At 39.9% G+C, this 27,268-nt stretch overlaps 2 protein-coding genes across 2 annotated transcripts; one reads left to right on the forward strand and one right to left on the reverse strand.

Annotated features, from left to right (window-relative positions):
• Positions 1-2,127: 2,127 nt before the first annotated feature.
• Positions 2,128-4,197, forward strand: LOC137971752 (circadian locomoter output cycles protein kaput-like). The gene has a single exon (XM_068818524.1). The coding sequence runs from the start codon at positions 2,128-2,130 to the stop codon at positions 4,195-4,197; it is 2,070 nt and encodes a 689-aa protein (XP_068674625.1).
• A 3,383-nt stretch (positions 4,198-7,580) lies between these two features.
• Positions 7,581-21,871, reverse strand: LOC137970695 (branched-chain-amino-acid aminotransferase-like). The gene is made up of 13 exons (XM_068817227.1): positions 21,740-21,871; positions 20,891-20,923; positions 17,036-17,236; positions 16,354-16,464; positions 15,196-15,315; positions 14,954-15,117; positions 14,570-14,657; positions 13,332-13,386; positions 12,370-12,455; positions 12,116-12,184; positions 11,453-11,524; positions 10,258-10,329; positions 7,581-9,510 (listed from the first exon to the last, which is right to left on the reverse strand). Exons 1-13 carry the CDS (start codon positions 21,839-21,841, stop codon positions 9,469-9,471), a joined length of 1,215 nt encoding a protein of 404 aa, XP_068673328.1. The 5' UTR covers positions 21,842-21,871; the 3' UTR covers positions 7,581-9,468.
• Between the last annotated feature and the right edge of the window lie 5,397 nt (positions 21,872-27,268).

The raw sequence follows: 27,268 nt of genomic DNA on the forward strand, positions 1-27,268 counted from the left end.
ACGAACATTAAATTGCGCATGCGGTAACTCACAGACCGCTACCACGTTCAACAAGACGCTTAGTGACGTTTAGCTGGGATGCTGTTACTGATTGCGATCGTTAGTTAGTTATTACTAAAGGAGTGCATAAAAAGCTTTGGTGTCATGAGAATCTGAGTATTTCCCGTTTGCGGCATGTCGTTTGTGAAATTGGGTTGCCAGAGCCGAAAAAATTAGGCGGAAAGTAATGAAAAAAATCACCAATACTATTGATCTCAGCCTCCTTTCAAATGACTTTTTTTCAAACCGCTTCACGCACCGTTGGGCTCGTTCTGCCGTTTGAAAAATGTTCATCACGCGATAAGAAATTCTTTCTCGCGGGTGGCAAAAGATCAACTGACGCCAAATGAAATTTAAACCGTTGCCTAACCAAGAATTCAAGAAAATGAGGCGTACTTTTTTTGTTTTTAGGTCTCGCAATTTTATCATTGGGTCACCTTAAAGCTGTTTCTTAAGGGGGCCGTGTTATGCGATGGCATGCGCAGTATTTTTCACACGGAGATTTTAACAGACGTTAATTTTTTTGTCTAGACTAAATACGGCTTTAGAAAAGCACTAAAATGCATATTTACAAATTATCAATGATTTGGAGTCCAAGAAATAAAATCGAACACGAATATGATGCCAAGTGTGTTTTCTGCGTGACAGCTGAATTCAGTGAAGTGTGACCGGGAACACTGTCGGTGGTTGAAAGCACGCACACATAAATATTTTTTCCTCAGCGATAAACCAGACATATTACCAAGATTAACATGCCATTCAAAGCTGAAAGAGCGTGCATTTACTTCCAAGAGACGACTTTGAAGTCGAAAGACGATAAGCAGCGAAAAAAGACAGCAGTGTTTTACTCACCGCTTGCGGTTTTATAATTCGTGCAACAAATAAACACGTCCAGTGCATCCAGTTCCTCTCATCAAAATGCAGCTTTTTCTTCAAAATATTCAAATAGACATTTTAGAGCGAAGATAGTAAATGTGTTATCAACAAACGATGATGTGGTGGTCTCTGACATTTACGCGACTCGCTAGAAATGAATACGAAGATGGACTTGGATCCTTGGTAATAGTGAAACAGCTTGCGCTTCGATTACACCATACGTCGAATTTCTCATAAATTCACGCCTTAAAAAGTTTCTCTTCATTGTAGATGCTTTATTGGTATTTTGAATGCTCTTCTTTTGCTTTCTTGAGGAGACTGAATCACTATTTGTCCGCTTCCAGCTCGATGGCCGCCACGCCTCGACATGGTAACACACGATCAAAACCCTTTCCAAACACCAAAATCAAAGAAAAAAGGAGCAAAGAGCAACAACGAAAACATAGTGAATTTGTTTCTAAATGCCACAGGATATTTGGTTCTCTAAAGTGACCACGGATGGCTTTGATTGTGTAAGATATTCACAACCCACACACTCCTTTGAAAAAGTTGGCAAACATTTTCAAAAATTTTGGCATGCTATAATTTCAAATGATGCGTTTATATCCGGCTAATGTTTGTCACCGCTGTTTGTACGTTATTTGTGATAAAACTGAGATGGCTAAACAGAAAAAGAGTATTTACGACATGTTGAACAATGTTGCACAGAGGTGTTGAACGGAATAAAGCTGGTCTCTATTTTCGTTCAACAACATTCAACGTGTTGAATGGCATATTTCAACATTCAACATGGCGTGACACACTGTTCAACATTTGTTGAACAACAGCTGCAACATTCGTTGATTAAAAAATGTTGAAGCGTGTGTCATACCGGGTATTTTGCATCATTTTTGGAAAGCCCGAGCTTTGGTAGTCTCCAACTCCGCCGTTATTCTGAGTGCTACACAATCATTTCGCCCGGTTGTTTTCTCTCTCCACTTCTTACGTGCCCTGACGTAGAAGTCTATATTGTGGCAACTCGTTTATTGTCACCCTTTACAATGGTGTCCAGAACAATGCCGCCATTGAACCAATCACAAGTTCCTGATCTTCAATCAAATAAGAAATTGTTTGGGGTTGCAGGAGAATATATTAGTCTCGATCTTCGGAAAATTTCTGGCGAGTGCAGGCAAGGCAGACCGGGACAAAACTCTAAGCTTATCCGAGCAACTTATGGCAAGCGACGAAATCAAACGACGCAATGAAACGGAGAGAAAGCGCCGCAACCGATTCAATGGTTTGATCGAGGAACTTGCGCTGTGTATTGCTGATCGGTGTCATACGAAGAAAAGCACGCAAAAATGTTCAATTTTGAGAATCACTATAGAATATTTTCGCGAGCAAGAACAACTTGCAAACGAGAGGACTGCGATGGAACCGTTTCGAAACGTAAAACCCGCTTTCATGACGGATGACGAGTTTTCCTTCGTGTTCCAGGAATCGTCTTCTACTTTCGTCTTTGCTGTGGACAGTAACAGTGACATTGTTTACGTTTCAGATAATGTACTCAATGCCGTTGGACTTTTGCCGAGCCAAGTTCTAAAGCAGAGTATTTTTTACTTTGTTGACTATCAACATCATTTTATTTTCGAGAAGTTATTGTTTGCTTTGAGGGACAGCTCCGGTAATTCTCAGCATGCACAACGCGTCAGTCAGTTTACATGTCACTTTCGCCGTGGCCCTTACGCGCAGGTAAATGGTTTTGAGTCTATCAGCTGTTGTGGAGCAATTCTTCAAAATTTACGACTCGATGAGGTTTCAAAATTGGAAGATTCGCATCGTATTCTTGTATTGGCAAAACCTTCGAATCGAGTGCCGTCAAACACCACCTTCGTTCGCTCGGATGGTCCGGAAACAAAATTTACCGCAAGGCTAAGTATTGCAGGAAAATATGAATACCTGGACAAACGAGTTGCTTTCGTTCTTGGTTTTTTCCCTTCAGAATTAATCGGAAATTCGTTATACGAGTACTGCCATCACGAAGACCTTGAAAATTTGTCGGAATACCACGAAATTCTGCTCTTGACAGGAAAATTAACCACATGTTATTACCGACATTTTACAAAAGGACAGTCGTGGATCTGGCTTCGATCGCTTTACCATTTGAATTACAGTGACTGGAGTTCTCAGCCTCAAGCGATAACTTGCCTCTCTTGGGTGGCACCGTACGAAGAAGTTTGCGCGAAACATCGCGAAATTTTAGCATCTGATCGGGAGAAATTCGCCCACATTCGAGCCTGCCATAGAAATGCAGGTGAAAGGTCAACTTCCTCTGCTTGCCCAATCGAGTTTTCAGTTAGGTCGTCGCCAGGTGTCGAAAATGAGAAAAAAGTGGAAACGGAGACGAAAGCGAGTGAGTTTAGTCCCGTTACTTCAGCAACCTCATTTGATTCGTGTCTTTGTTCGGAGGGCTGTCAAAACATCCCGTCCACGCCACAGAGCCCATGCAGCGATATCGATAAACTGACAAGTAATGATATGATTGATTTTCAACAGTTCCTACAACGACTTCATTTTCCTGTAAATTTGTCGACTGCACAACAGAGCGTTCACTCGTTTTTGACGAAAATGTACACGGAACTTTTAAGTACAATAAACAAACAAAATGAAGAACTCCAGGATATTCAAAAGCAAATAAGAATTGAAGGAGAATTACGGGATCTGCTCGAACAACTGGGGGAGGTAAAATCTAGAAAAGACATCGAACAGGAATATTCCGTTACCGATAAAATTTTGAAGAAATTTGAAGAAATCCGTCGTGAATGCGCCGGGACGTGTGCAGAGAAGACTGTGGCTGTCAGCTATGAGCTTTGCCTTAAGCGCCTTGAAGAAATTTGTGTTCAGAAGAGTTTCCGCGAGCAGCGAACCCTAGCCCGGCCTGAAGGTCAAACTAGTCAACAGCTCTCTGGTGCATTTGGGCAGCAACGCGGCTACATGTATTCTCCTCCGCTAGTAAATAATCAATTTCCTTCACAGACACAGCCAGATGTTCAGCAAGTTCAAATGGAAGAGCAACTTCTGATGGAACATTTACGCTTCACGCCGTATCATTTACCCCAGGAAAGAGACACTAATAATAATAATACCTTGACCCAGCAGGAGCAGGACATGCTAATACCCTTTGAACAGGATCTTCTGCAACCAACTTTGTCTCAATTCTCAACCATGCCGGTTTTTGACTTTTCGTTGTCCACTATGACAAACGAAACCACGTTTTCTCATCAAGATACTTCTCAATGTTAATCGTTCTTTCCACTTGTCTCCTCCACAAGAAAACATATAAAATCATGCCCTGATCTTGTAGAATTGACCCGATTTCATTCGGTCAGATGGCAACTCATCAAGTTCCTTCAAACAGCCGGGGGCCTTCCGAAAATAACTATGCACCACTGGTTGGTTCAGAAAGATGAGCAGGCGAAGTGGAATCTAATGTCTCGGTAGGCAACTATTATCGTTTCGAATTTCCGCGATTGCTCAGAACTGTGTGTCCATGTTTCGCAGATTTCTTTCATTGAAAATCAGCTGGAGGTCGCGATCATTTATCATTAATCATCTAGGTACGATAATGACTGAGGTAGTAAATACTTGCGCACGTGTAGGCTAAATGTCGACAGAATTCGTTTCTGGGAATGGGTACCATTTATGAGTATTGTATCAAAGCACTCGGATACAGAAAAGGATCGTTTGTACTTATCAAAGACAGACGAGAGCCTCGGATGGTTTGTCTGGTGGTGCAAATAGAAAAGAACTATTAGGTCAATCTACACAGTGTATCTCCACACAAACAGTCCTATTTAACTACCATGAACTACTAACTGGGTTCTTAGGTCGCGTTGTGTGGGGCAAAGCCATTTCAACTAAATAATTTGGTCATTTGATCAACCAGCTCCGAACGTGGTCAACGTTTAAACGGTTGACTACGATTGGTCGAGCATGGCCCAGCTTCTGACGACGTGGTCTGTAAAACAACGCGAAGGCATGTAGTATAGTGGCCATAATCACATGTTTTTCAGATAGTGTATGGGCTCTTGTTATCGGTCAACTTATGGGGCCATGTTCCATTGGAGCGGAGCACCATGGGTAAGGAAATATGGTAACTTATCTGTGCGAGAAAACACCGGTCAACGCTAATTTCCATCCCTCAACCTGACATTTGACATTTCGTAACAATTACACGACGCAATATCCCACAATAACTCGTTAGTCTAGTGGATATCGGAAACTGCAAGGTGAAGCCATCGATCCGGGTTCAACTCTTTGCCTCGCCTATTATGAATCTTCTCAGCTTGTTTAAAATCTAAAGTAGTATAGTCTAGTCTAAAGTAGACTGTACGTCGTATAAGTTGAATAAAAAGGGAAATGTCAGTTTGAGGGATGGAAAGAACTGATGACCGAAAACACCTTGGGATCGTATGACCGTCCACCCCTCCATGTATGCCAATGTGGCCAGTATCACGCGGGCTCAGGTTTAGAGCTTCGAGGTCAGCTTTTTTTAAGGTTGACCGCTGACCAGGTACTGGGTTTCGATTGGATCGTAGGCGCAAGGCAGGTTAACTTATTGTAAGAATAAATAAACCGGGAGCCCCGCTTTTAGGCTTGGCTAAATCTATTTGGTAAAATCCAACTAGTGGTCTATTATCAATGCTGCGTTCTGATTGGTTGAGCTACTAGTAGGCTATTTGTTATAGCCCACTAGTAGCGAAAAGCGCCGGCTTTGAAAACCAAAACAACAATTAAAGTGTAGCTTTAACTAGCGAAAGATGTTTTGTCTCGATATTTTTGACCAACTAGTTGGATTTTACTAAAACAATTATTCCTCTCGCCCTCATGGCCTCTGAGTCAATAGCCCATGAGGCCGAAGGCCGAATGGGCTATTGACTCAGAGCCCATTCGGGCTCGAGGAATAATTGTTAAATATTACGGAACTTTTAATTTCAAGATGCGTCTTCTCGCGCGACTATAAGATATAACAACTAAAAGATATAACAATTAAATATCTTACTAACCTCCTTTTTGACCCAGCAGGAGCATGGCTTTCTCCTTGCCCTCTCACTGTTCAACTTGTATGTTTTTGTTTCAAACTTTTATGTTTTTGCGTTTTCAGTTCAACTCTTGTGACCCGCGTACGAACACAGTACGGCCCTCGAATTCAGTTAGGAAGAAGTATCTTTCATAATCTACATTTTTTCTTTCTTTTTACCAATGTGTTACAAAGGCTGACGTTACATTAGCCTTGCACACCACAAATACTTACTTTACAATACAAAACAATGTAAAAACTTTTCAACTGCCTGAAAAGTACTCTCTTTACCGTCAAAATTTTGCAGGCCTCCAATGATCCATGAAAAAACATTATTCCAAAAGAAACGAGTTTTGTTACAGTCCCAAAACAAATGGAGCGGGCTTCCTTTTTCGTTTTGACAAAAGGTCCACAACTCATTATCTCCAAGTCCTATTTTTTCAAGAAAGCTGTTGGTCGATGGTCGTCGATGTAAGAATTTAAAATCAAAAACAAAGTTTTGAGCTCTTGGTACATTTAGAGCCCAAAGTGTAGGCTACTTTCCAATTAATTTCTTGATCCAGTGTAGTTTGTGCCATTTTTCTTGGTTTGGGATTGGTTGATCGTTTTTTTGTGATACTAAAGCCTGGTTCACATGCACGTACGACGCAAACGCAAACACAATGAAATACACGTGTGAACTACCTCGATGCAAACGCAAGCGCAGACACCAGAAAAGGAAAATTTTCCATTTTCTTGGGTTTGCATTTGCCCTTGCGTTTGCATTTAACACGTGTGAACCGCGGAAACGCAAACGCAACTCAAAGAAACTCGTAGTTTCATTCTCATCCACCATCTTGGAAAGAGGACTTGAACTGCGCCTGCGTGTCTTACTTCCCTTGCGTTTGCGTTGGACGTGTGAACTTCATTTGCATTCGCTTCGTATGTGTGAACCAGGCTTAACTACTTATAGACAAATCTAGATGGTTTTGAGTTCTTTAGAAATTTCAAAATAAGTCCTCATCACCAATTTTCAATTCTTATTAGTCAGTTATACCACAAGGGCGGAGACACAAAGGCTTCCGACCAGATTTCAGAAGGTATCCTATACCTTAACCATATCTTTCCTTTCAAGCAAAAAAATCTCTACCAGCGGCCGCTGCTGTCAGTTTTCAGTGTAAAGGTAAATCTAACCAACGATGTTTTAAGAGATTTGTTAAAAGACATTTTAAATCCTTCTTCTGAATAGCCATTTATCATCACATTTCTGTTTATTTCATCTCTTTTTTCCTCCCACCGACGAAGCACCAGTTTCTTTAGAAACCATCCTGTTCATTCATTATCAAATTGAGATTACCTCCCCAATGGCCTGCGTAGCTGGAGGAGCACGAAAAATCTCGAACCGCGCGAGAAGACTGGACTGCGGGGGAAAGAAAGTTCGCCCCAGCCTTGTCGCGGCTTCACCGCTCGAGATCTCCCGCAGGCTACCTCCCTAACGGCTTACCGTCGACCGATAAAAAAACAGCGCGTCACATACTTTGTTCATCGCAAGGGAGGAACCAGCCTGTGAATGAACGCAAATATCCCCATTCCTCGTTGGAACAAAAAAAAGGAAGTAAACACCTCCGGTGACAAAACTTAGTTTATTGTACCACTTTGCAAAGCGAATTTTACACCCTTTTGTATTAACCTTAAGCACTACATGGCTAGCTAACTCTTATAACTGTTACTTCTAGAGAAGCACAGTACAAATAGTATAAAAGTTGTACTAAAATTGCATTTAATAAATACTTTGAAACGTTTCGGGGTTACCTTAGAATTCGTTAAGTCATCCTTCTTCATCAATTCGTCCGTACGGATTCAAAGAATAAAGCTGAATTGTGAAGAAATATTGACAAAATGAAACGGTGTCTTAAAAATTAGTCCTTCTGTTAGGAAATTTACCCGTCGTTTTCAAATTAATGTGAAACTGCCTTCAAGTTTTTTCAAAGAAAAATAATCAGAGTGAATCTCAGAACTTGTTTCAAGAGCCGACCGTTCAAACGAACCACAAGACAAGGTATAAACTGCATGACGAAAGCTGATTTGCAAAATAATGCAAATGGCTTTATGACCTAAAATAAGTATACTGGCTGTCGAAACAAAGGTTCTTTTGTTCTGTGGTTGGCAAAATGTATATAACAAAAGAATTGTTTATAAACAGTGAATATCGCTTTAGGAAATCGTATGAACGCGAGTGCGTTTGTGACTTGTGGGCACCTGACTGATGTTCTGAAAGTTCACGAAATTGCACGAGCCGTAGACGAGCACAATTTCAGAACTTTCAAAACAGAGTGACCTTAAATCACGAAATGCCCGAGCAACTTCATGCGATTTTCATTTATTTTTCTCAACAAAATTACTCCATCGCCGTGTTTCCATTCCATATTGCACTCTGTAGCCTATTTATGCTTTGGTCATTGACCGATGACAAAAGTCGATGCGATGCTATTTTCAGAGGCCAAAATTGAAAAAGAGTTTGACCAAGCTATACATAAACAGTATCACAACTAGACAAGATTTTCATTCCTTTTTTGAGGGGGGATGTGGGTTGGTGTTCATTCAATTTTCTACTAATTCTCCTTCAAAAGTAAACATGACATCATCTAACGTAAACTGAGGTTTACACCGCAACCACGCCCGGGTTACCCTAAGCACGGTTGGCGCTAATGAACTAGCGTTAAGGACGGTGCTTACTATTGTTATTGCACATACGTTCTGCGCATCTTGAGATACTCGATTTCCTATGGGTGGTGCTTATTACGACAGGGATATTCTTGCGCGGTTTAAAACTATGCGGCGAAAGCAGAACTTAGCAAGTGCTCTTGGAATCCAAAAAGAAAATTGGGGATAACCGCGCATTTTTCAGAGATGATTAAGATTCAGTTTGGAAAAGAACTTCATACATAGCTTTGTACAAATATCGTTGATTAATTATCTTTCAAAAATGCGTGGTTACCCCCAATTTAAGATTTGCTTTTCCCGCATATTCAGTAAACCGCGCAAAAATACCTTTGAATTAGTAGTCACCATCCTTAAATACCATGGAAACCCATAGGTTTTGATACCTCTTAACCAACCGTTACGGCGCTAACAGGGTTTCGAGCAACCGGCCCCAGGTTGTCAATCAGAAATATTATTGTGCTGCTCTGGATTATAGAATTATGAATGTCGCAACAAAGTCTTTGACTTTCAACATTTTTCAGTTCACATTCCTACTTCTTTCAACCGAACTATGTTTGATAATGTGTCGAGAAGCGATTATAGTTTGATTGTTTACGCCGCCCCGATCTTTCATTGAAGTGCGATTTGATGGTCTCTTGCAAATACTAGCTAAAATGACTCTCAGAGGCGAAAATTTTATTTTGAGGTTGAAAGCTTCGGGTCGGAAAAAATATGTTGCCAGTTTTCCACCTGAACGTCTTTGCAGCATCAGATTTTAAGAAATTTAAAACACACAGCTAGTTTTTCTTCCATTAATCAACAATTTCCGTCCAAGGGGAAGGTGTGCGTCCGTACTGGAAAATAAAACAAAACCTTTGTCATGAATAAGATGGTATATTTTTCCTATGGTGACTCGGGAATACTCGGAAAAAATCCGAGTCGAACCTACGTCTTTCCGATTTATACTAGTTCGGTCGCTCTTCCTTGGCGATAGGCTCATCCAACGGCCCCGAACACCCCGCCTGTAAGTTGTTTTAAGCACTTTTCCGCGCAACCCGTTACATCGCTGAAAGCATCTTTTTACGTGCTTCATTACGGTAACCTAACTACATACTTTGTTACCACTTCTTAAGGGGCATTCCCAGGATTAAACAACTAAAAAAACTTTACCGTGCTTCGTTCCACTGTAAGGCATACAACGGAGTATGTGAAGAGCATGAAAGTATACGTAATATCTAGACTAACTGTGACTTCTTCACCAAGCAGTTTAGGCATGCAATTTCGGCCTATCTCCGGGCTTGTTATAGGAAGCAATTTCTGATAAAATACTATTACATGTAAGTTGAATAAAGAAAGCAAATTGTAAGCTAGAAATAATAATGTAATCAAGAATCGATACAATAGTTGCCTTGGAAGTTCACCGATTCGCAAAGTTAAAAATCACCAGCCTGATAAGGAATTCCATAGAGGGACAACTGTTTAATATAATTATGTTGGCCGAAAGTGTCTCTAAAGCCGTGAAGCATTTGAGAATTAATACTTACTCGAAATCTAGTCCCGCTCAGGGTTTGAAAAAGAACTTAGATGGGGATAAAACTGACCTGAATAGCAGTGAGTTCATCATAAAATCGCTTCGAGACCTCAAAATTCTCCATAGTGGGAATCATTATGTTCTAAGTAAAGAAAACAATTCTATTATTATGAGTGACGGATAAATGATAAACACAATGGTTTTTTAAAAGTGTTAATGGCCGAAGGTGGGCCAGCCATTGCGTCATTTCCTGCAAAGGGTACACTCAACACAATCTCGGCGTCCTTACACGTCGTTCACAATGTCGAGCCCAAAATCCTAGTGGGGCACTATGCAAGAACCTAGTTAAGCTCATCATGAATTCTTGAAACTCAACGAGCATCAGACCGGTGATAAAGAGCTTGTATCGATTCCCTGCCTAGAACTATGCAATGTTCTCCAGTTGTTCCATTACTGGTTGCCAAGCAACCGCTGTATCAAATATGTTCATATCTGCCTTTGATCACAGAGGCGTGCAAATCAATTCCCGCCTGGAGCTGCAATGTTTTTTCACCTGTTCCCTTTCTAGTTGCCACGCAACCATTACATGGAAGAGTGCTTAAACAAGAGACCAATGCTGACGCAGGGGCAAATTTCCCTTTCGTAAACGGTCGTTGCCATTTGAAACGGTCGTTGCCATTTCTCAGAACGGTCGGACGGTCGTTGCCATTTGAAACTTCAAACGGTCGATGCCAACACTTCGACTACACATTTCACTTCAAAGAAAATTACAAGAAACAAACCAAGAAAAAATATTACCAAAATTAAGACAAAAAAGGAAAAAAACCATTTATAAAAGAAAAACTGGAGGAAAAAAAGAGTCCGTAAATTTCAAGATTCGAACTCGGGTTCTTAGCCCTCACCCTAAACAGAACCCTAACCCGAACCCTAACTCATATGACCAGCGAGACATAACCCCCAGTAACCGCAACCTTTTGAGTTCTTAGACCTAATGAGTGTAATTCAGAGCTAAAACATGGCATCGACCGTTTCAAATGGCAACGACCGTTTACGAAAGGGAAATAAGCGACGCAGGGACTGCAAGTGTAACTTGCCAATCGGAAATGCTAACTTCCACAGCTATTAACCTTTCTTAAGGCTTGTTGATTGCTGAATATTAAATACCGGTATAACCGTAAATCTTCGAGAGACCCATTGTGCTATATCCTGATGACTGGGGTCATCAAATTAAGTTGAATTTTTTAAAAGAATGGTACCAGTCATACCTGACCCTCATAAAGAATTCTGTTGACTGGACTCACTACACAGGCTGTACCCGCTCCAAACATTTCCTTTATCTGCAGGAAGGATAAGACAATACAGTATATTTACAAACAAATTCACATTGCTGTGCACCTGTTGGTGTTACAATGGTGCATCATATCATAAGTGATTGTCATATACCTAGCCTTTCACTCAACAAAACGAGCACTGTGATTGGTTGGTTCTTGGTCACGTGCCCCTGATCAAATTCAAATGTATCCTGATCAGGATACAATTCCACAGTTGTTGCCCGCTCCAGATGTTTTGCTGCGATTGTTGAGAAAAAGTCTAAATATACAACAAAGCACTTTATGTCTGGTCCCTCGGGAAACTAGTTAGTTTTGTTTTCCCTTGAGTCCTGATGTTTCAGGACTTAAGACATCAGGACTTGGGACTCTCGGGAAAACAAAACTAACTGTTTCCCTCGGGACCACACATTAAGTGTATATTGAACAAGATGCCCTTAATTAGATGCACACCGATTTCAATAAGCATCACGAAGTGTCCCTTTGCTCTTTTCCCCAAATTCAACATCACTTGTGTCTCAGAATACTTAACAATTACTCATTGAAAGAGCTCAAGAAACTGTTCAATACAGAGTTGAAAAATGCAAGCCTGTCCAGTACCCTGTTTTCCTCAGCTGCGCGAATGACATCTTTCATGGTAAAGTCCTTTTCTGATACTTTGAATTCTCCCTGCAAATGAAACATATACAAAACTACTGTGGAAAAACACCTGGACAATATATAAACAAACTTGACAACATCTCATCAAAATCCACATTATATTAATTACCGGTAAATGTAGTATCATTTAGCACATGTATGTGTCCATTTTCATTATCATTATCATCAAAATAAATGTTGATTTGCTCCCTTACCCAGTTTTTTGCCAACTCAAGCAATGACTTTCTTGTAATTCCTGGGAGGATTAAGCCATTGAGTGGTGGTGTCATTAGCTCCTTTTCTAAGAATCAGTAAACAAATGAAAAATAACAACAAAAAGGATGGATTCCCCGAACTCACAATCAGCCCTTGAGTCCATAAAGAGGTGGCAGTGGATAAGCCTTGCATGGTGGTATTATGACATAGAAGCACTTCTTACATGCATGTCTTGGAAGGGTTTAAGGTCATTTAGTTAATTGTCCCCCAATGCTTCACACTTTTAACTTTATTCATTGTTAGATTAGCCAACTGCGGATCATTGACCACAAAACAGAACAATATCGGGCCCAGGGCTGTCCCGTCAGGGACTTCTTGTTGACATTCATGAAACCTCCTGTTATTCCATTGACTACATCTCTCTGTTTCCTGTAATTTAGTTTGTTAGAGAAGATTTCAAGAGAAAAAGCATCAAATGTCTTACTGAAATTGAATAACTTATACACTCACACAAGCCCTTATCAATCCATTTCAACCAGTTATTATCCTAGCTGGGACCACAAGAGCAATATTGGTATTGGAATTTTCTTTACAAGCTAAATGCTCTGCTGTTATGCATGACCTAAGGACTTCATATATCTCGGACTTTAGTATTACCTTTTTCAAAGAGTCTAGTTATGATATTCGTAAAAAAAAAACCCTACTACATGATTTGATGCAATATTGTAACACCAACATCCTGAGCTGTGTCATTCATGGTTCTCTTCTTTCAATTACATTTTATTTTATTATTTGCTCCCAATCCACCAAATAACTTAAGAGCTCTGTAACGTAAGTTCATAAATACAACTGGATGTTGGAGAACGGCTTGACTGAAGCCAAACGTCAAAGGAAACAGCTGGATTGGCCTAGGAGGGATGTCAAAGCTTTTGTTGCATTACATGTACATTGTGACACTAACCTCCTTTGTCATTAATCCACAACATAAATATGTTCATGGTTCCCACCTCAGTAACCTATAACAAACAGATGAATCACTATTTTTATGATGGCATCAATTTTACTACAACAGTACTACCACAAGGATTTGCGAATTTAGTTTGTTCTTCCTTACAAAATGTTGCAATGCTGATACAATTTGAAACAGAACAGGCAAGATTCAAGCATAAAACCAGTCAGATGCTCTACTTGTAAAGCTACAAGAATCCCTGAAGTCAGCCCACAGACAAGTGGGAAACTCTGTCTATGTTCCTGAAACTTTGTCTAAGAAGAAACTAGATAAGCCACTTGGCACTGTAGGAGTTCCTGAAGTTCAATAGGTAGAGCAGAGCATCTGACTCGTCAGGCAGAGATTACCGGTACAGGTTTAAATACTGCAAGTGCCCTTTAACCACTGCCTTTTCACTCAGTGACAGCCTGCTAAAGACAAAATCTTCAATGGCACATAATAGTTTTTCAATGAGCGATTAAATGACATTTTTGCTCATATTGAAGATTTTGGTCATCTTTTTAATTAATTAACCCACCTAAAGCACCCCCTTTCCTTTTCCATTCTCTGTACTTTATCATAGTTGTAATCACATCTGTGTTCCTTCTTCTTTATAATGATAATAATAATAATAATAATAATAATAATAATAATAATAATAATAATAATAATCAACTTTGTTTATAGAGGGTAACACACAACAGTAATCACTGAAAAACCAGTGGTCCTCAAAGTGGCCTTACAGTGGCCCTTGTATTTTTCTAACATTTTTACCTGTTTACTTTTATTTGTGATAATTTTTGTGCAACTGATAATTTTATTCATTTATTTTTCCCCGGTTATTACTTGTGTACTTGTGTTTGCAACAATTTGACTTTAATTGCATTTGTCATTTGTAATAAATGAAAGATAATGTAATATTATTGTCTGTAAATTAGTAGGTTATTTATTTTTGCTCCCACCCAACTCAATTAGCTATGCTATTTTTGGTTTGGACTTGTATTATTTAATCCTAATGTGAAGTGTTGTAATCAATAATTATTGTTGTTGTTGTCTGGCATTACTGGCGTTAGCCAGATCAAAATCTATAAGTCTCACTTTCACTTAAGGGGACCAAGATGTTGTTAATACATTAACATCTAAAGTGCCCCCAATCAGCAAGCAAAATCATCTGGCAAACCACAGTAAGTCTCACAAAACTAGTCCCAAACCTGCCGATCTTCTCCAAAGAGCCAAAGCACCTGCTGAAGCCCTTGCATTTCAGCATGCTGCTGGGCAAGAATGGTTGGCCCATAATTACTGTTGAAATAAATAAGTGACAAGGATCAAGCTATCAACCTCTCTTCCAAGACGAATAACATTTTGTTTGAACAGCAACATTTCTAGTAGCCTGTGAATGCAGACGTATTTCCGGCGGTCATTTCTCACCCGGAAATACGTCTGCGTTCGCAGGCTACACCTCTAGTAAAAATTTGCACATTTTGGCTGTTAGTTATTCATACAATGTTTGGTAAGGTTATAGTTAGGGTTAGCACCCTACAAGGCAATTTTATAAATCACAGAGTAAAAAATTCAGAGGAAATTTTGAGATATACCCTCCCATCTTGAAGTCTCCACAGCCGCCAGGCCAAGCTCTGACAAACGATGGATCAGCTAGGAGAGCAACTGGGCTAAGTGTACCAGTCTTGAAGTATGGTCCCACAGGTGACAAAATCACATATAAGAGGGCAGATGTGGCTCTAGTTACTCCAAGGGCAGGCTGATGTATAAAAAAACAAAAAGTAATTTTTCTCCTCCAGTACTCTCACTTACTGTCAAACAGATATTCAAAACTCACTGTTGTTCCTATCAGTGTTGGTCTGATGTAAAGTGAACACTTATTGGAGTATGGAACCCATTCTTTTTCAATACTAATGAGGTGCTTCAGACACTTCAGAAATTCCTCTCCATCAAAACCCTGCAATCATGAAAAAGAAAGGAAAAAGAAATAAACAGTTAAGTTGTAAAGAGAGGCCCTCAAAGGGGACTTCAGTGTCCACTTGTCACATCTGTGCCAACACTTCAGAACCTTTAACTAACACAAACAAATGAACATTTGTGCTCGTGGTTTTCTTACTTTCCTCGAATTATGCTACATACAAAAAAATTCTCAGTAACCCATTGACTCCTGAACTTGCCCCATTGACAAGCAAAATCGACATCTGGCACCAGACAGAGTAAAATCTATTAACTTTCACACCTTTCGGTCAATGGGTTAATTATCTTCGAAAGACGCATGGTTACACCCAATTTTCTTTTTGGATTTCAATAACACTTGTTCAGATCTGCATTTCCCGCATGATCAGTAAACCGCGCAAAAATACCTTTGAATTAGTAGCTAGGCACCGTCCTTAAGTCCCGTTTCTAGGAGTCAATGGGTTAAGGGATAACTAACATAGGAAAAAAGAGACAAGTTAACAGAAACAACGACCATTAAGTACAGTAAGGACATTTCAATCCAAAAGACGGGTTAATCAACAATATTTGTAAAAAGCTTTAAAATACAAAGCAAATTATGTATGCCGTTCTTTTCCAAATTGAAGCTTAATTATCTCTAAAAAATGTGTTGTTACCCCCAATTTTCTTTTTATTTCCATCACATACATTATCATACATAATACATACATGATGTAAGCATAAGCTAAGCAACATGTATGCACTGTTGCTTTTAAGTCTTCTGCCTTGCAAAAGGCCTCCCCAAGAGCCTACTAGGTGCTTTTGGGGAAAACCATGAAAAATATAAAGTTATACAAAATAATAACAATAACAATAACAATAACAATAATGATAATAATAATAATGATAATAATAATAAAGGGTAAACACAGGCAATGCATGGACTCATTATTCGTTTGGCTATTGATATTGACTGATATTCTTTTTAGCTGATTACAGAATACTGTCATTTTGACATTGGCACTCACTAATAAATGATAAATAATGAAAACCTGCTTACAGGTAAACAAGCTCTGTCAGCTGATCTGTTCAATCTTCGCATGTTTTCAATGGGACGAAATAGTCTAATTTTGTTGTCATCACCACGGTAAGCCTTCATACCTTCAAAACACTGTCATTAAAAAGACAATCACCCAAAATGAGAATAACTTTAAACTGCCCTTTCTACCCTTTTGGGCCAGGAATATAATTTCATTAACTCCAAAAAAATTAAAAAAAAAAAAAGATTATGTTGTATTTGCTTTTGGGATAAGCAAGTGGGAAATACATGAACACTACACTTAACAACTTCTTATACGTGGCAAGATTTGCATGAATATGCATACCACACTCATCACTATAAATGTACTAATTTGACTATTATTAACAGATTTAATACCCAACTGAAGGTAATAATACATAACAATCAGATAATACCTTCAAAATTTAATGTATCACCAACAGTGAGGCAAAAATTTATTTCAGTCCTTTTTGTTGTAGACAAGTCAATGATAAATTTAGAGGGTTTTCTCCAGTCTTGTATGCACACATGTACACATGCATGCAATGTGAAATGCCTTGAATTACAAACATGGCATCTTTGATTAAAGAACGATTGTTGTGTCTAAATTGGGTGTGATTTGTTATTTAGACAAAAGAGTTAACAATGAATCAGATCATGCAGTAGATTTGAGATAACTTACCTCTAATCCATAATGCAAAACTGAGCATGATGGAGCTAGGGAAAGGTTCTGGTATGGAGTAATCTTTGGATCACTCCAACCGCTGTTAACATTCCATTCGACGACGAGCATGTGATCTGTGAATTCTGCACCAAAGACTAATGAATTGACATCTGGTTTGGGTTTTGGAATCTTTATTGGTTCCACAACAAGCTTTTCATACTGTAAGATAATGCAAATAAAAGTTAACTTAGAACTAGACTAAGTGTACTATATGAAGGTGTAGAGCAATATGGTCCTCCCTGTATGTCATCTTTTTTAAATGTTCCCACACACACTGTCATAGTATCCGCACGGTATCCCAGGGCTGCGGAAGTCTGGATGCAAACTACATACATGTAGTCAAGCATCGCAGCCATACTACCTTCTACTCCCGAATACATATCATTTCATGGTGTCAGAAGTGGGATATTTTTGAAAAAACAAGCAAGAAGTATACATGGAACTCTTCAAGACTAGTAAAAATTACAGGATCTTTCACATCAGTTCATCAGAGATTTTCATTTGACATTCGTCAAATGGTGAAAGACTCGAATTATGCAACAAATATAAACAAGCACAACCAAAGCTGCCAGCAATGCAACCCGATCTTCCAACAAGAGTGAGTGAGTGAGTGAGTGAAGCTATAGTCTCTCCCCTCGGGGCTTTTCAGGACTAATTTACAATGTTTTTCGGGGGACTTTATCCAGACTGAGTATTACACAGTTTACAATTTTATTTTAGGAAGTGAGAGATGCCCCCGTCCAGATAAGTTCAGACCACAACACCAGGGACTACGTCCCCTACTCTTATCGAATAATGAGTGGGTTCTTTACCGTCCCATAATATTTAATTTCCAACAAGGGTTATGAGACGGGACCTCCGGTTTACAGTCCTTATCCGAGAAGACTTGAAAGTCTAACCATTTGCAGATGTAATTACAAAGGTAGCACATTCTCCTCAGTTATTTTAAGACCCTGAGTGTTGGTCTGGCCGGAGTCGAACTCACGACCTCCCGCATGACAGCCCGATGCTCAACCAACTGAGCCACTGGTGCGCTGTGGAAAAGCCCCGAGGGGAGAGACTAATAGCTTCACTCACTCACTCACTCAAGACCATGGGAGAAGCACGGATCAGACATCTTTCAGTTCAATGGTGCAAATTACCTGATAATCGTTGATGATTACTCAAGGTTCCCTATCATCAGACCCCTGAACAATACCTCAGCATCAACCATTTCCAACCACTTTACCAGTTTATTTGGTGAGTATGGCCTGCCCTCTGCACTAACTGCTGATTTTGGGAGCCAATAATTTGTCAGCGAGATGTTCAAGAAGAAATGCGGAGAGAGTGGCATCACCTTAACGTTTTATAATAGTTCGCCATATCACCACCAAGTTAACGGTTTAGCTGAACGGTGTGTTGGTACTACAAAATCCCTTTGGAAGAAGGCAGCTGAGAATAACCAGTGCCCCAAAACAGCCCTGTAGATGAACAGGATACCTCCTCTGGATGACCACCTTCCTTCACCCTATGAGCTCTTGTATGGGCAGAAGCCCAGATCACGACTACCGAGTAGTGACCTCACCCTCCAATCAAGGCACCCAGCCAACGACGCTCATCACGAAGCCAACCTCCAGAAGCAAACCAAGCAAGCAGAATTTTGCAATAAGAGAGCCAGCTGCAACAAGCGTGTCCTTAACAGCTCTGAAACAGTATACATATGGAACTCTAGAAAGCACATCTGGGAACAGGGCAGGATTTTCAACCGCAAAAACCCAGACAGAGAGCCAAGGACATATATTGTTGAAATGAATGGCAAACTGTACCAAAGAACAAGAGAGCACCTTCGACCAAAGAGTACTAGCAAGGGGCCACCAGTGCCCAGAACGGAAGACAAATCAGTATCTACGTTTCCGCAAACCATCTCAGAAACAGTATTTGGTCAAGAGTCATTCATCAAACAACCAACCACATTACTGACTAACGTGGATAGCAACCCTGTGACACCTACAACTACAATGGAGGTCCCCAATCCAGTCACCCCTACGTTGGTAGCATAGACTTTAGGAAGTCCATCCAAACTAAGACCAGAAATAATCATCGTTCGAGGTGGGAGCATGTCACTCCAGCAAAGGAGCCAAGTGACGAGATCTGGGAGGCAGACGTGAGTCCCAGCCAAATTTAAGGACTGAAAACATTTCGTTTGAAGTGACACTAAGTTCTGTTCTGTTCCAGTCCATTGAAGTAACATTTAGCAATGATTCTGCTATTTTAATTTATAAAAAAAATTAGTTGTATAATGAACTCATGTGTGCTCTGCCTCCGTTGATGTTCCAAATGATGTTATCATACCAGGTTTAGCAGGACAGTCGTTATGTACCGGGGTACTCAGTTCGAACCATTCACTTTACGTCTATGCAGCCATGTTATTTCACCCCATTTTTCTCTAGCAAATGTTATGTAAACCTAGCTTTCATTAGTAGGAGAGATGTCATAGTATCTTGTGGCTTGCATGTCGATTCACATATTGTACAGCCTCCACTAAAATGGTCAGGTAGTTTAAGATCATGTGACCAATAATTAATTCAGTCTCTCAACTAATGAAGACACTGTGATAAAATTGAAATGCTTTAGTTATAATAGCTGACTTACTTTGACTAGCAGTAAAATGGAGACAGATTATTTTAAAGGTATTTGAAGCATGCTGATCATAGCTCTTGAATGTTTTTCATATTTTGATTTTGCCATGTATGACCACTGTGTACAACACTGTATTTTGCAACTATAGCACAAGTCTTAATTTTACATTTAGCAAAAGCAACTGCATAAACTGCTGCCGTAAGAAACCAGTCAGCCGGTCAATACATGTTAGAGTAATGGTTTCACTCAAGTCAGAAAAGAAACTCTTTCATCTCTAGTTCTGTGTTGTTTTATCCGCTGCCAAAATAATTAAAATCTTTTTTTTTTTTTCATTCTTAGGGTTCGTTGTGATTAGAAGTGGTGAACTGAAACAATTACGATAAAGGAATCACCTAAATATTTGCATATTGTAAAGGTAAAGTAATCACCATGCCATGCCATGTATTCAGTCAATGAAGGCCAAGAGAAAACGCAAAATGTAATAATAATAATAATAATTTATTTATTTATTTATGGTAATCCCTTAGTATTGCATTGCGCATCTCTACTGCGCACGATTTTCGCATCATTAGCGCGCGCACATGAGCATGTGCACATACAAAACGCAAGAGATTTCCCTCAAACTAAGCCCGATAGCGAAATAAATGCTTCTTTTCTCTCAAACGAGCACAGTGACCCCCAAATTTTTTTCAGATATTTGCTAAGAACAATCTAATAAAGAACATATTTGAAGAAGAAAAAAAGTTTGTTGGGAGAACATGAATTTTTTTGGAAAACATTTCCGTACTGGGTGTATTTTGGCTAAGGTGAGGACTTCAAGCTAACAACGGAACTGTCCCAAAGAGTGCACTATTCCCACAACCAGGCAATCAAAAACGGCGTAAATGAAGCAATACTGCTTATGTGAATAAAAGAAGCTTTATTTTCAAAATAAAATTTTGTATCTTTCAAGTAACCAAGACTTAATTCTGTATGAAGGTGATTCGAATTTTTAACGCACTTATGCTTGGGTGTATGTACTGTTCTACAAAACAAAAGCACAAATGCATAGCTAATTTAGGTAACGCACACATAATAAAGTAGGGACCTATATGCAAATCATACGAGGAAGGAACAAACAAGATGTTACTTCTGCTTAGAGGTTTAAGGTTAATTTAGGACTAAAGGATCCACAAATAGAGATCTTATACTTACCTTAATCTCAGAATCTGCAGACAGGCACCGGATCTAATTACACAGAAAATATCACTTGTAACAAATAAACAGTTGTTTTGTTTTTCCTTTGGGGAGGGAGGGGGAGGGAGTAGCACTTTGAGTCACGCTAAGAATTGTTTACCATATTACTGGTATTCCAAGAATAAAATAGGAGTGTGTAAGGGTGGGGGGTCACCACAGAAATGCGTGTCCTTTGCCAAATTTCAAAAACATTAAAATCGTTAATTAATTAAAATTCAGCATGAAAAGGAAGCAAGCTATTGGGGAAAACAGACTCTTTTGTTGCCAGTTAAGTAGCGTTGACAACTTCAATAATCTACAAATCTTCAAATAATTTTTTTTCGAGAGTTCAATTCCTAGTAAAATAATAAAACTGTACACGTACAACAGAATGCCCAATGTTTAGTTCTTCTACCATTAATATCGGTGGTTTTTACGTAACGTTATCGGTACCATGTTGGTGCACGAAAACAAAAGATCTATCATTAGCTCCTTTTGCTCGTCCAACAGCAGTTGCATATTGCGGCATTGTCATCTGTGTCTCTTAGAGATTGGTTGCAAATCACCTGTTACCGGCAACAGTTTCATTCGTCACAAAACCTTTGAATTGGAGAACAAATTAACGAAATTTTACGCCCTACAGCAATTAGCTACCGCCGCCCCTAAAACTAAATCTTCACAAAACGAGAATCAATCGATCTGAACATAAGCATAAGTTCTTAATTGACTGCGCAACTTTCGATATCCATTAATTAAGCTTGTCATATATATTTTAAGGTAACATTACAGTCTGTTTAAGCGCGAAAAAAGTCAAAGTACAACACATACCAAAAGTTTAGAGAATATGCGTTGCACTCCTATCCTTTTAGGAGGACAAACACGAAAAGAAGTGGAACTTCCGGTAAGTAATTTTGTCAATCGCAACGCCATGTTGGATAAAAGTTAAAACGCGGGCTCTTCTCGAATTATTTAATGCAATTACTACATTCGACTTCTGATTGGCTATTTAGTGGGCGGAGGGGAGGCGGGGCTGTTCTTATGTACATTCACATGAGGTCAAGCGCAAAGAGAGATTATCTTCTTTCGTTTATCAATAAATATCAGTGCCCATTGTTGGCTCTTCAATGACAATGTTCCAGCCCGTTACTTTACACGTGCTACACCCGTGGGAGGGTCGAAGGTACGTGGACTATGGGAAAACTCGCTTCGAGTGACGTCACGGCCGCCATGTTGGAGGAATGAAACAAAGAAACAGATGTCATGTTGAAGTTTTGCAACAAACTGGTCACTTGACTGATATATATTCCAGAAATGGAAAGATCGTGTTCGTCTTACTGTGTAGCCAGAATACAAATTTTCAGAGAACTACTACAAAAACCACCGATCTGTGGAATGGGTGGGAATTTACTTGTCTCTGCCCCGCCCACTTTCGCTTGTAAATAGGTTAAATTCTTAAGAGGCATTGGCAGAACTAAGCTATATACGTGTAATCGTGGAAAAGCTCTCGGAGGAGACTTGAGAATGAAAATTATACAAGACATTATCGGAATAGGGGAAGACTTCACCACAGTTTTCTTCCTGGGAAGTTTTTCTGCGATTGCCACAGAAAATACATAAATTTTGAAAACGTGTTTTCCACTGTTGCGGAATTTCATCAAAATGCTCAACGAAAGTGGGCGATCGGTGGTTTTCGTAGTACCGCTTACGGTAAAGACTATGACTCGAAAATTGCATATTTCTCTTTACGAAAGAAAAGCTCTTGCCCTTCAGGGTAATGTTTCATAATTACGCGTCACAAACAGAGAACAGATTTCTACTTTTCCCATGGGTCAAATAAGCGAGAATAAATGTGCAAGGGTGGAAATCTTCAGACTCGAAAGAAGAATTTTAAATCGGTTTGATAACTTAGAAAATACAAGGATATGTATGAAAATCATTGAAGCGTTGGTCACATGAGCGAAAGCACTTAAGGACATTAGGGAGCTTTAGGAACGGCGACGTCAAAGAAAACGTCACAAATTTGCATATTTAGTGGCCAAAAACAATAGCCTTGGACGTTCTGTACCTGCGTTTTTCATTTTTGTCCATGTCTTTGCCGTCGTCAGCAAAGCTACAACGTGAAATAGTCAAATTTGAGGTTTTATGAAGGACGTCAACACTTGGAGATAAATTTTCATTTTCTCCCCTAAATTAAGCGCCGCTCATAACGTTTTCAACCCTGAGGGACTAGTAGGGAGCTTTAGCAACGACAACGGCGACGGCAACGAGAACGTCACAAATTTGCATATTTAGTGGGCAAAAACAATAGCTTTGCACGCCCTGCACGTGCGTTTTTCATTTTTGTCCATTTCTTTGCCGTCGTCAGCAAAGCAACAACGTGAAATTACCAAGTTTCAGGTGTTATGGAGAACGTCAGCACCTGGAGATAAATTTTCATTTTTCTCCCCTAAATTAAGCGCCGCTCGTAACGGTTTCATTCCTGAGGGACTGAAACACCTTTGTCATATTAAAAGGCTTGGAATAGTCGCGAAGTGATCGCAATAACGTGAATTTATGTTTTTACATGACGTTCTCGTTGCCGTTCCCGTCGTCGTTGCTAAAGCTCCCTAATAGGGAGCTTACGAAACGAGGACGACGACGGCTACGAGGACTTCATTTAAAAATACGAGTTCGCGTTATTCATATCACTACGAAACTATTTCATGTCGTTTCGCCTTAAAAATGTATAGTAACTATCGAAGAAGTAAACTTGTATGAGTCGGTTGGAAGCGTAGAGAACTGAAAATTCATCGTCTTGTGCTAACGTCCTCCACAGAACCTTGAATTTGGTCATTTCACGTCGTCATTTAGGAGATGACGGCAAAGAAATGCACCAAAATGTAAAACGCACGTGCAGAGCGTGCAGAGCCATTGTTTTTGCTCACTAAACCTATTGTTTTGTAGCGTCGTCGTTTCGTAAGCTCTCTCACCCGGAAATGAGGGATGCCTACTTTGAGCTCAAATCAAATATTAGGGCCGTTTATACGAGAAAAAATAAGCCGCGGCTTACATAAGACGCAAACACCCAGCATAAATGGTACAAAATCTAAGTTCACGGCTTTCTCCAGCCGCGGCTCATCCTGGCCTGGGAGTTTATACTCGTATAAGGGACCGTTCATTTTTTATGGGGTAGGGGGGGCTGGTAGAATTTGGAGGAGTGTAATTTGAAAATTGTATGACCCCCCCCAATTTCCAATTTTTTTTTCTCTTGGCCCCCCCTCTCATCAGAGTAATTTTTTGGAAGGCCCCCCCCCCCCCCCCTTGAATAAAAAATACATATGGTGTTAAAAGTTACCGCAGCATTAAAATTTCGTTTTGTTACATTTCACATAATTTATTGAAAGAAACCTGAAAGCTAGAAAGCTGCTTTTAACAAATCACTCAAAAGAATGAAAAGTCAATTTCTGCTCTTTTTGTTACAGCTCGTCCTGAGCGTGTTGTAGCTGGCCGCTCGTCTGCGTATTCCTCATCTGAGGCGATAAAAGCAAGAACGACATCATTTGAGTCGTCTTCAGAGTCAGGGGCATCACTCTTGTAGTCATCATCAGTTTCCTCTCCCTCACTGCTTTCATCACTGCTGTTTAGTTGACCTGATCAGGGTTTTCTTTAAGGTGTTAAGTAGCCGGAGTTTTTTGCAAAGTAGACGGTGGTTGGTCCGGAGGACCCACACGATGGGCTTTAGCCCATCGCTTCTAGGGGGGTCCGGGGGCATGCTCCCCCGGAAAATTTTTGAAAACTGAATGCCGGAAAATGCATTTCCTGGCAGTTTGGGCCATGAAACTCAGACATTAGAGGGATGAATCAAGCTGCAATTATACTATGAAAACCATGTAAAGACAAAGCGACATTTCAATAATACAACCCTATAAACAAAAAGTTGAGTGATATTTTTTGTATCTTTTTGGTGGTTTTGCTGGAGCAAATATTGCCACTTGACAACTTGTAAACATGGCACATACTTTGAAGGACTAGACCAGCAAAGGCTTCTGATTGGTTGTTAAATAAAGAAGCTGATTGGAGGATACTAATTGGCCTATGGCGTAAAGGATGTTTCGATCCTGTTTCCATTGTGTAATTAGCGGGAAAATATGCTTGCGAAACATGCTTGCAGTAATTTCGAAAATTGAAAATCACTCGAGCGGTTTAAGAGTGATGTATTTTTTTTTCCGAAGAGTTTAGGAGTTCCGTAAAGCAGTGAGAGTTGATCAAGAGTGACGTTGGATAAAGATCCGTTGTCATGTTGAAACGTAGAGATGCCCTCGAGAGGACGAGCACTTACGCGGGCAAGTAGGATTTAACTCCGAGGAGCGTTACGTTAAAGTGTTTAAATAAAGTCTACGAGTCCTCAGCTTCTACGTTCGCTATAAATGATCAACTGAAAGGTTCGAAGTGAAAACGAAGGAGCGGTTAGTGAATGATCAGGGGCTAGTTTTGTTCCTCAGTCGAGTTGTGGTAACAGATGCGTGAACGCAGGCTGAGCGTGTTGCTAGCCGAACATCATATGTAAATTTCCTTCTGGATTGAGAACAAACCTTTTGAAAGTGTTTCTTTGTTTATAAGTCTTTTTATGATTGCGGCGTGATTAAAGGAAGTTTTGCGCGGACTAAAACGTCCTTGAGTGATTTTTCCTTCCGGTAAGATACAATCGGTGGCTGTTTAAAGATATCGAAATCCAATATGGCGGACAAGAAATCATATTTTTCCTACTTTCCCGCCACTGCAGCAAGATTTTTTCAAAACGAAAGTCTCAAGCATAACCGTTTTTAAACTGCCCTTGAGTCAGAAGTCTTTTATGTGTTTTCAGAAAAGATAGGCACTGCAAATTTTTATTTGTATTGAGCCCAAGTACTTTAGACCTCATAAACATCGTCTCCTCTACATGTCTTGACTCTTCAAACAATGAAAGTAGCCGGCGAAACCTGACAGAGATGCCGGCGAACTTCGCCGGCTGCCAGCTCTTATATACAACCCTGCCTGATTCATTCCTGCCTCCCACTTCGGCTTGTCCAGTTCTGAGAGTATTCATTCGCAAGAAGTGTCCCATAATTGTCTTCACTTTGTCATTCTTGTTGCTCTTCTGATGCTGTTTTAATAGCCCATGATGTTTTAAGTATTTGTTCAATTCTGGCACACGGAGCTTTTTTAGCTTGGTGGCATCTTCACACAAATTAGCCCAATGATAATCTTCATAGGACTTTTCTCTTGCCTCCCTACTTTCCCTTGCCCTTTCCTCCAGTCTCTTCTTTTTTTTGAACTCCATGACCTCAAGATGCTGGAGATAGTCAACCACAAACTTTGGTTGCACAATGAATTTGTCTCCAAATCTAGCTACGCTCTCTGGGTCAGACAAAACTGGTATGCGCCTCTTTCAACTGGACTCTTGGTTGCCAATCGTCTGGATCACGCCCCTCATTTGGGGTCTGCTGATAAGGAAGGTAGTGGTACTTTGGAAGGCAGGCATGATCAGGAAATGGTTTGGGGCATCTCCCTATAGGTGGTCGAGTCCATTCACAACAAAAAGAACAAACTTGTCCTACCTTTACTCCACAAGAAAACTTCAGAAATTTCTCAGAAAAAGCCTTGGTAACGAGGTCAGTTCCAATTACAGGACTCAAATTATTGGTCTTTGTTTAATATGCGCTTGATAACAACATTTTTATGAATGAAAAGAAAGTTGTTACTATTCAAGACTGTTATTATGGTACGTTCACTGTTATTATAAAATATATAAAAAGCTGTTGAGAAGTTTTCTTGAATACCCTGGAAATGTTTTAGTATATTTGTTATAAATAAAAGAGGTCATTTTTTTCCTCAATCTGTAAAATCTCTTATCCTATTTTTAATCTAATTTTTTCGTCCAACCCCCCCTTTTCCTTCATTTTTTTTCGGCTGGCCCCCCCTTTCAAGCCAATTTTTTTTTAGTGCCCCCCCCCCCAAATCCCACCAGCCCCCCCTTTCTCATAAAAAATGAACGGTCCCTAAATAGTTCCTTTCGCGTATTATGTACGCCGCGGCCAGGGTAAGCCGCGGCTTATTTTCTCTCGTATAAACGGCCCTATTGTCTCTGCCATGCTTACAGCAACAATCGTTTTTGATTCGTTTGACAAACACGCACTTCGCTGATGTTTTGGGTCAGTTTAGAAAAGGCTCAAAAGCAAATTTGCAAAACTGAAACGTCCACAGAGATTACACACTTTTAATGTTTCTTTTGAACAGACTTTTAGACGCAAACAAACGACTTTTTTTTACAAAACGACCAGTTATCACATATGGCGGGGAGGGGGGGGGGGGGGGGCTCGATTGTAGTAATGTGACAAA

Source organism: Montipora foliosa, chromosome 9 (genome assembly GCF_036669935.1).
Source record: "Montipora foliosa isolate CH-2021 chromosome 9, ASM3666993v2, whole genome shotgun sequence".
Taxonomy (NCBI): Eukaryota; Metazoa; Cnidaria; class Anthozoa; order Scleractinia; family Acroporidae; genus Montipora; species Montipora foliosa.

Excerpts from the sequence above, each read along its gene's own strand:
- LOC137970695 (XM_068817227.1), bottom strand. The coding sequence starts at position 21,841 with ATGGCGTTGCGATTGACAAAATTACTTACCGGAAGTTCCACTTCTTTT. Across the intron at positions 20,924-21,739 it reads GCATATTCTCTAAACTTTTG|ATCCGGTGCCTGTCTGCAGA; the intron begins GTATGTGTTGTA and ends CTGTGTAATTAG. Across the intron at positions 12,185-12,369 it reads TTGAGTTGGCAAAAAACTGG|GGAGAATTCAAAGTATCAGA; the intron begins GTAAGGGAGCAA and ends TTTCATTTGCAG.
- LOC137971752 (XM_068818524.1), top strand. The coding sequence starts at position 2,128 with ATGGCAAGCGACGAAATCAAACGACGCAATGAAACGGAGAGAAAGCGC.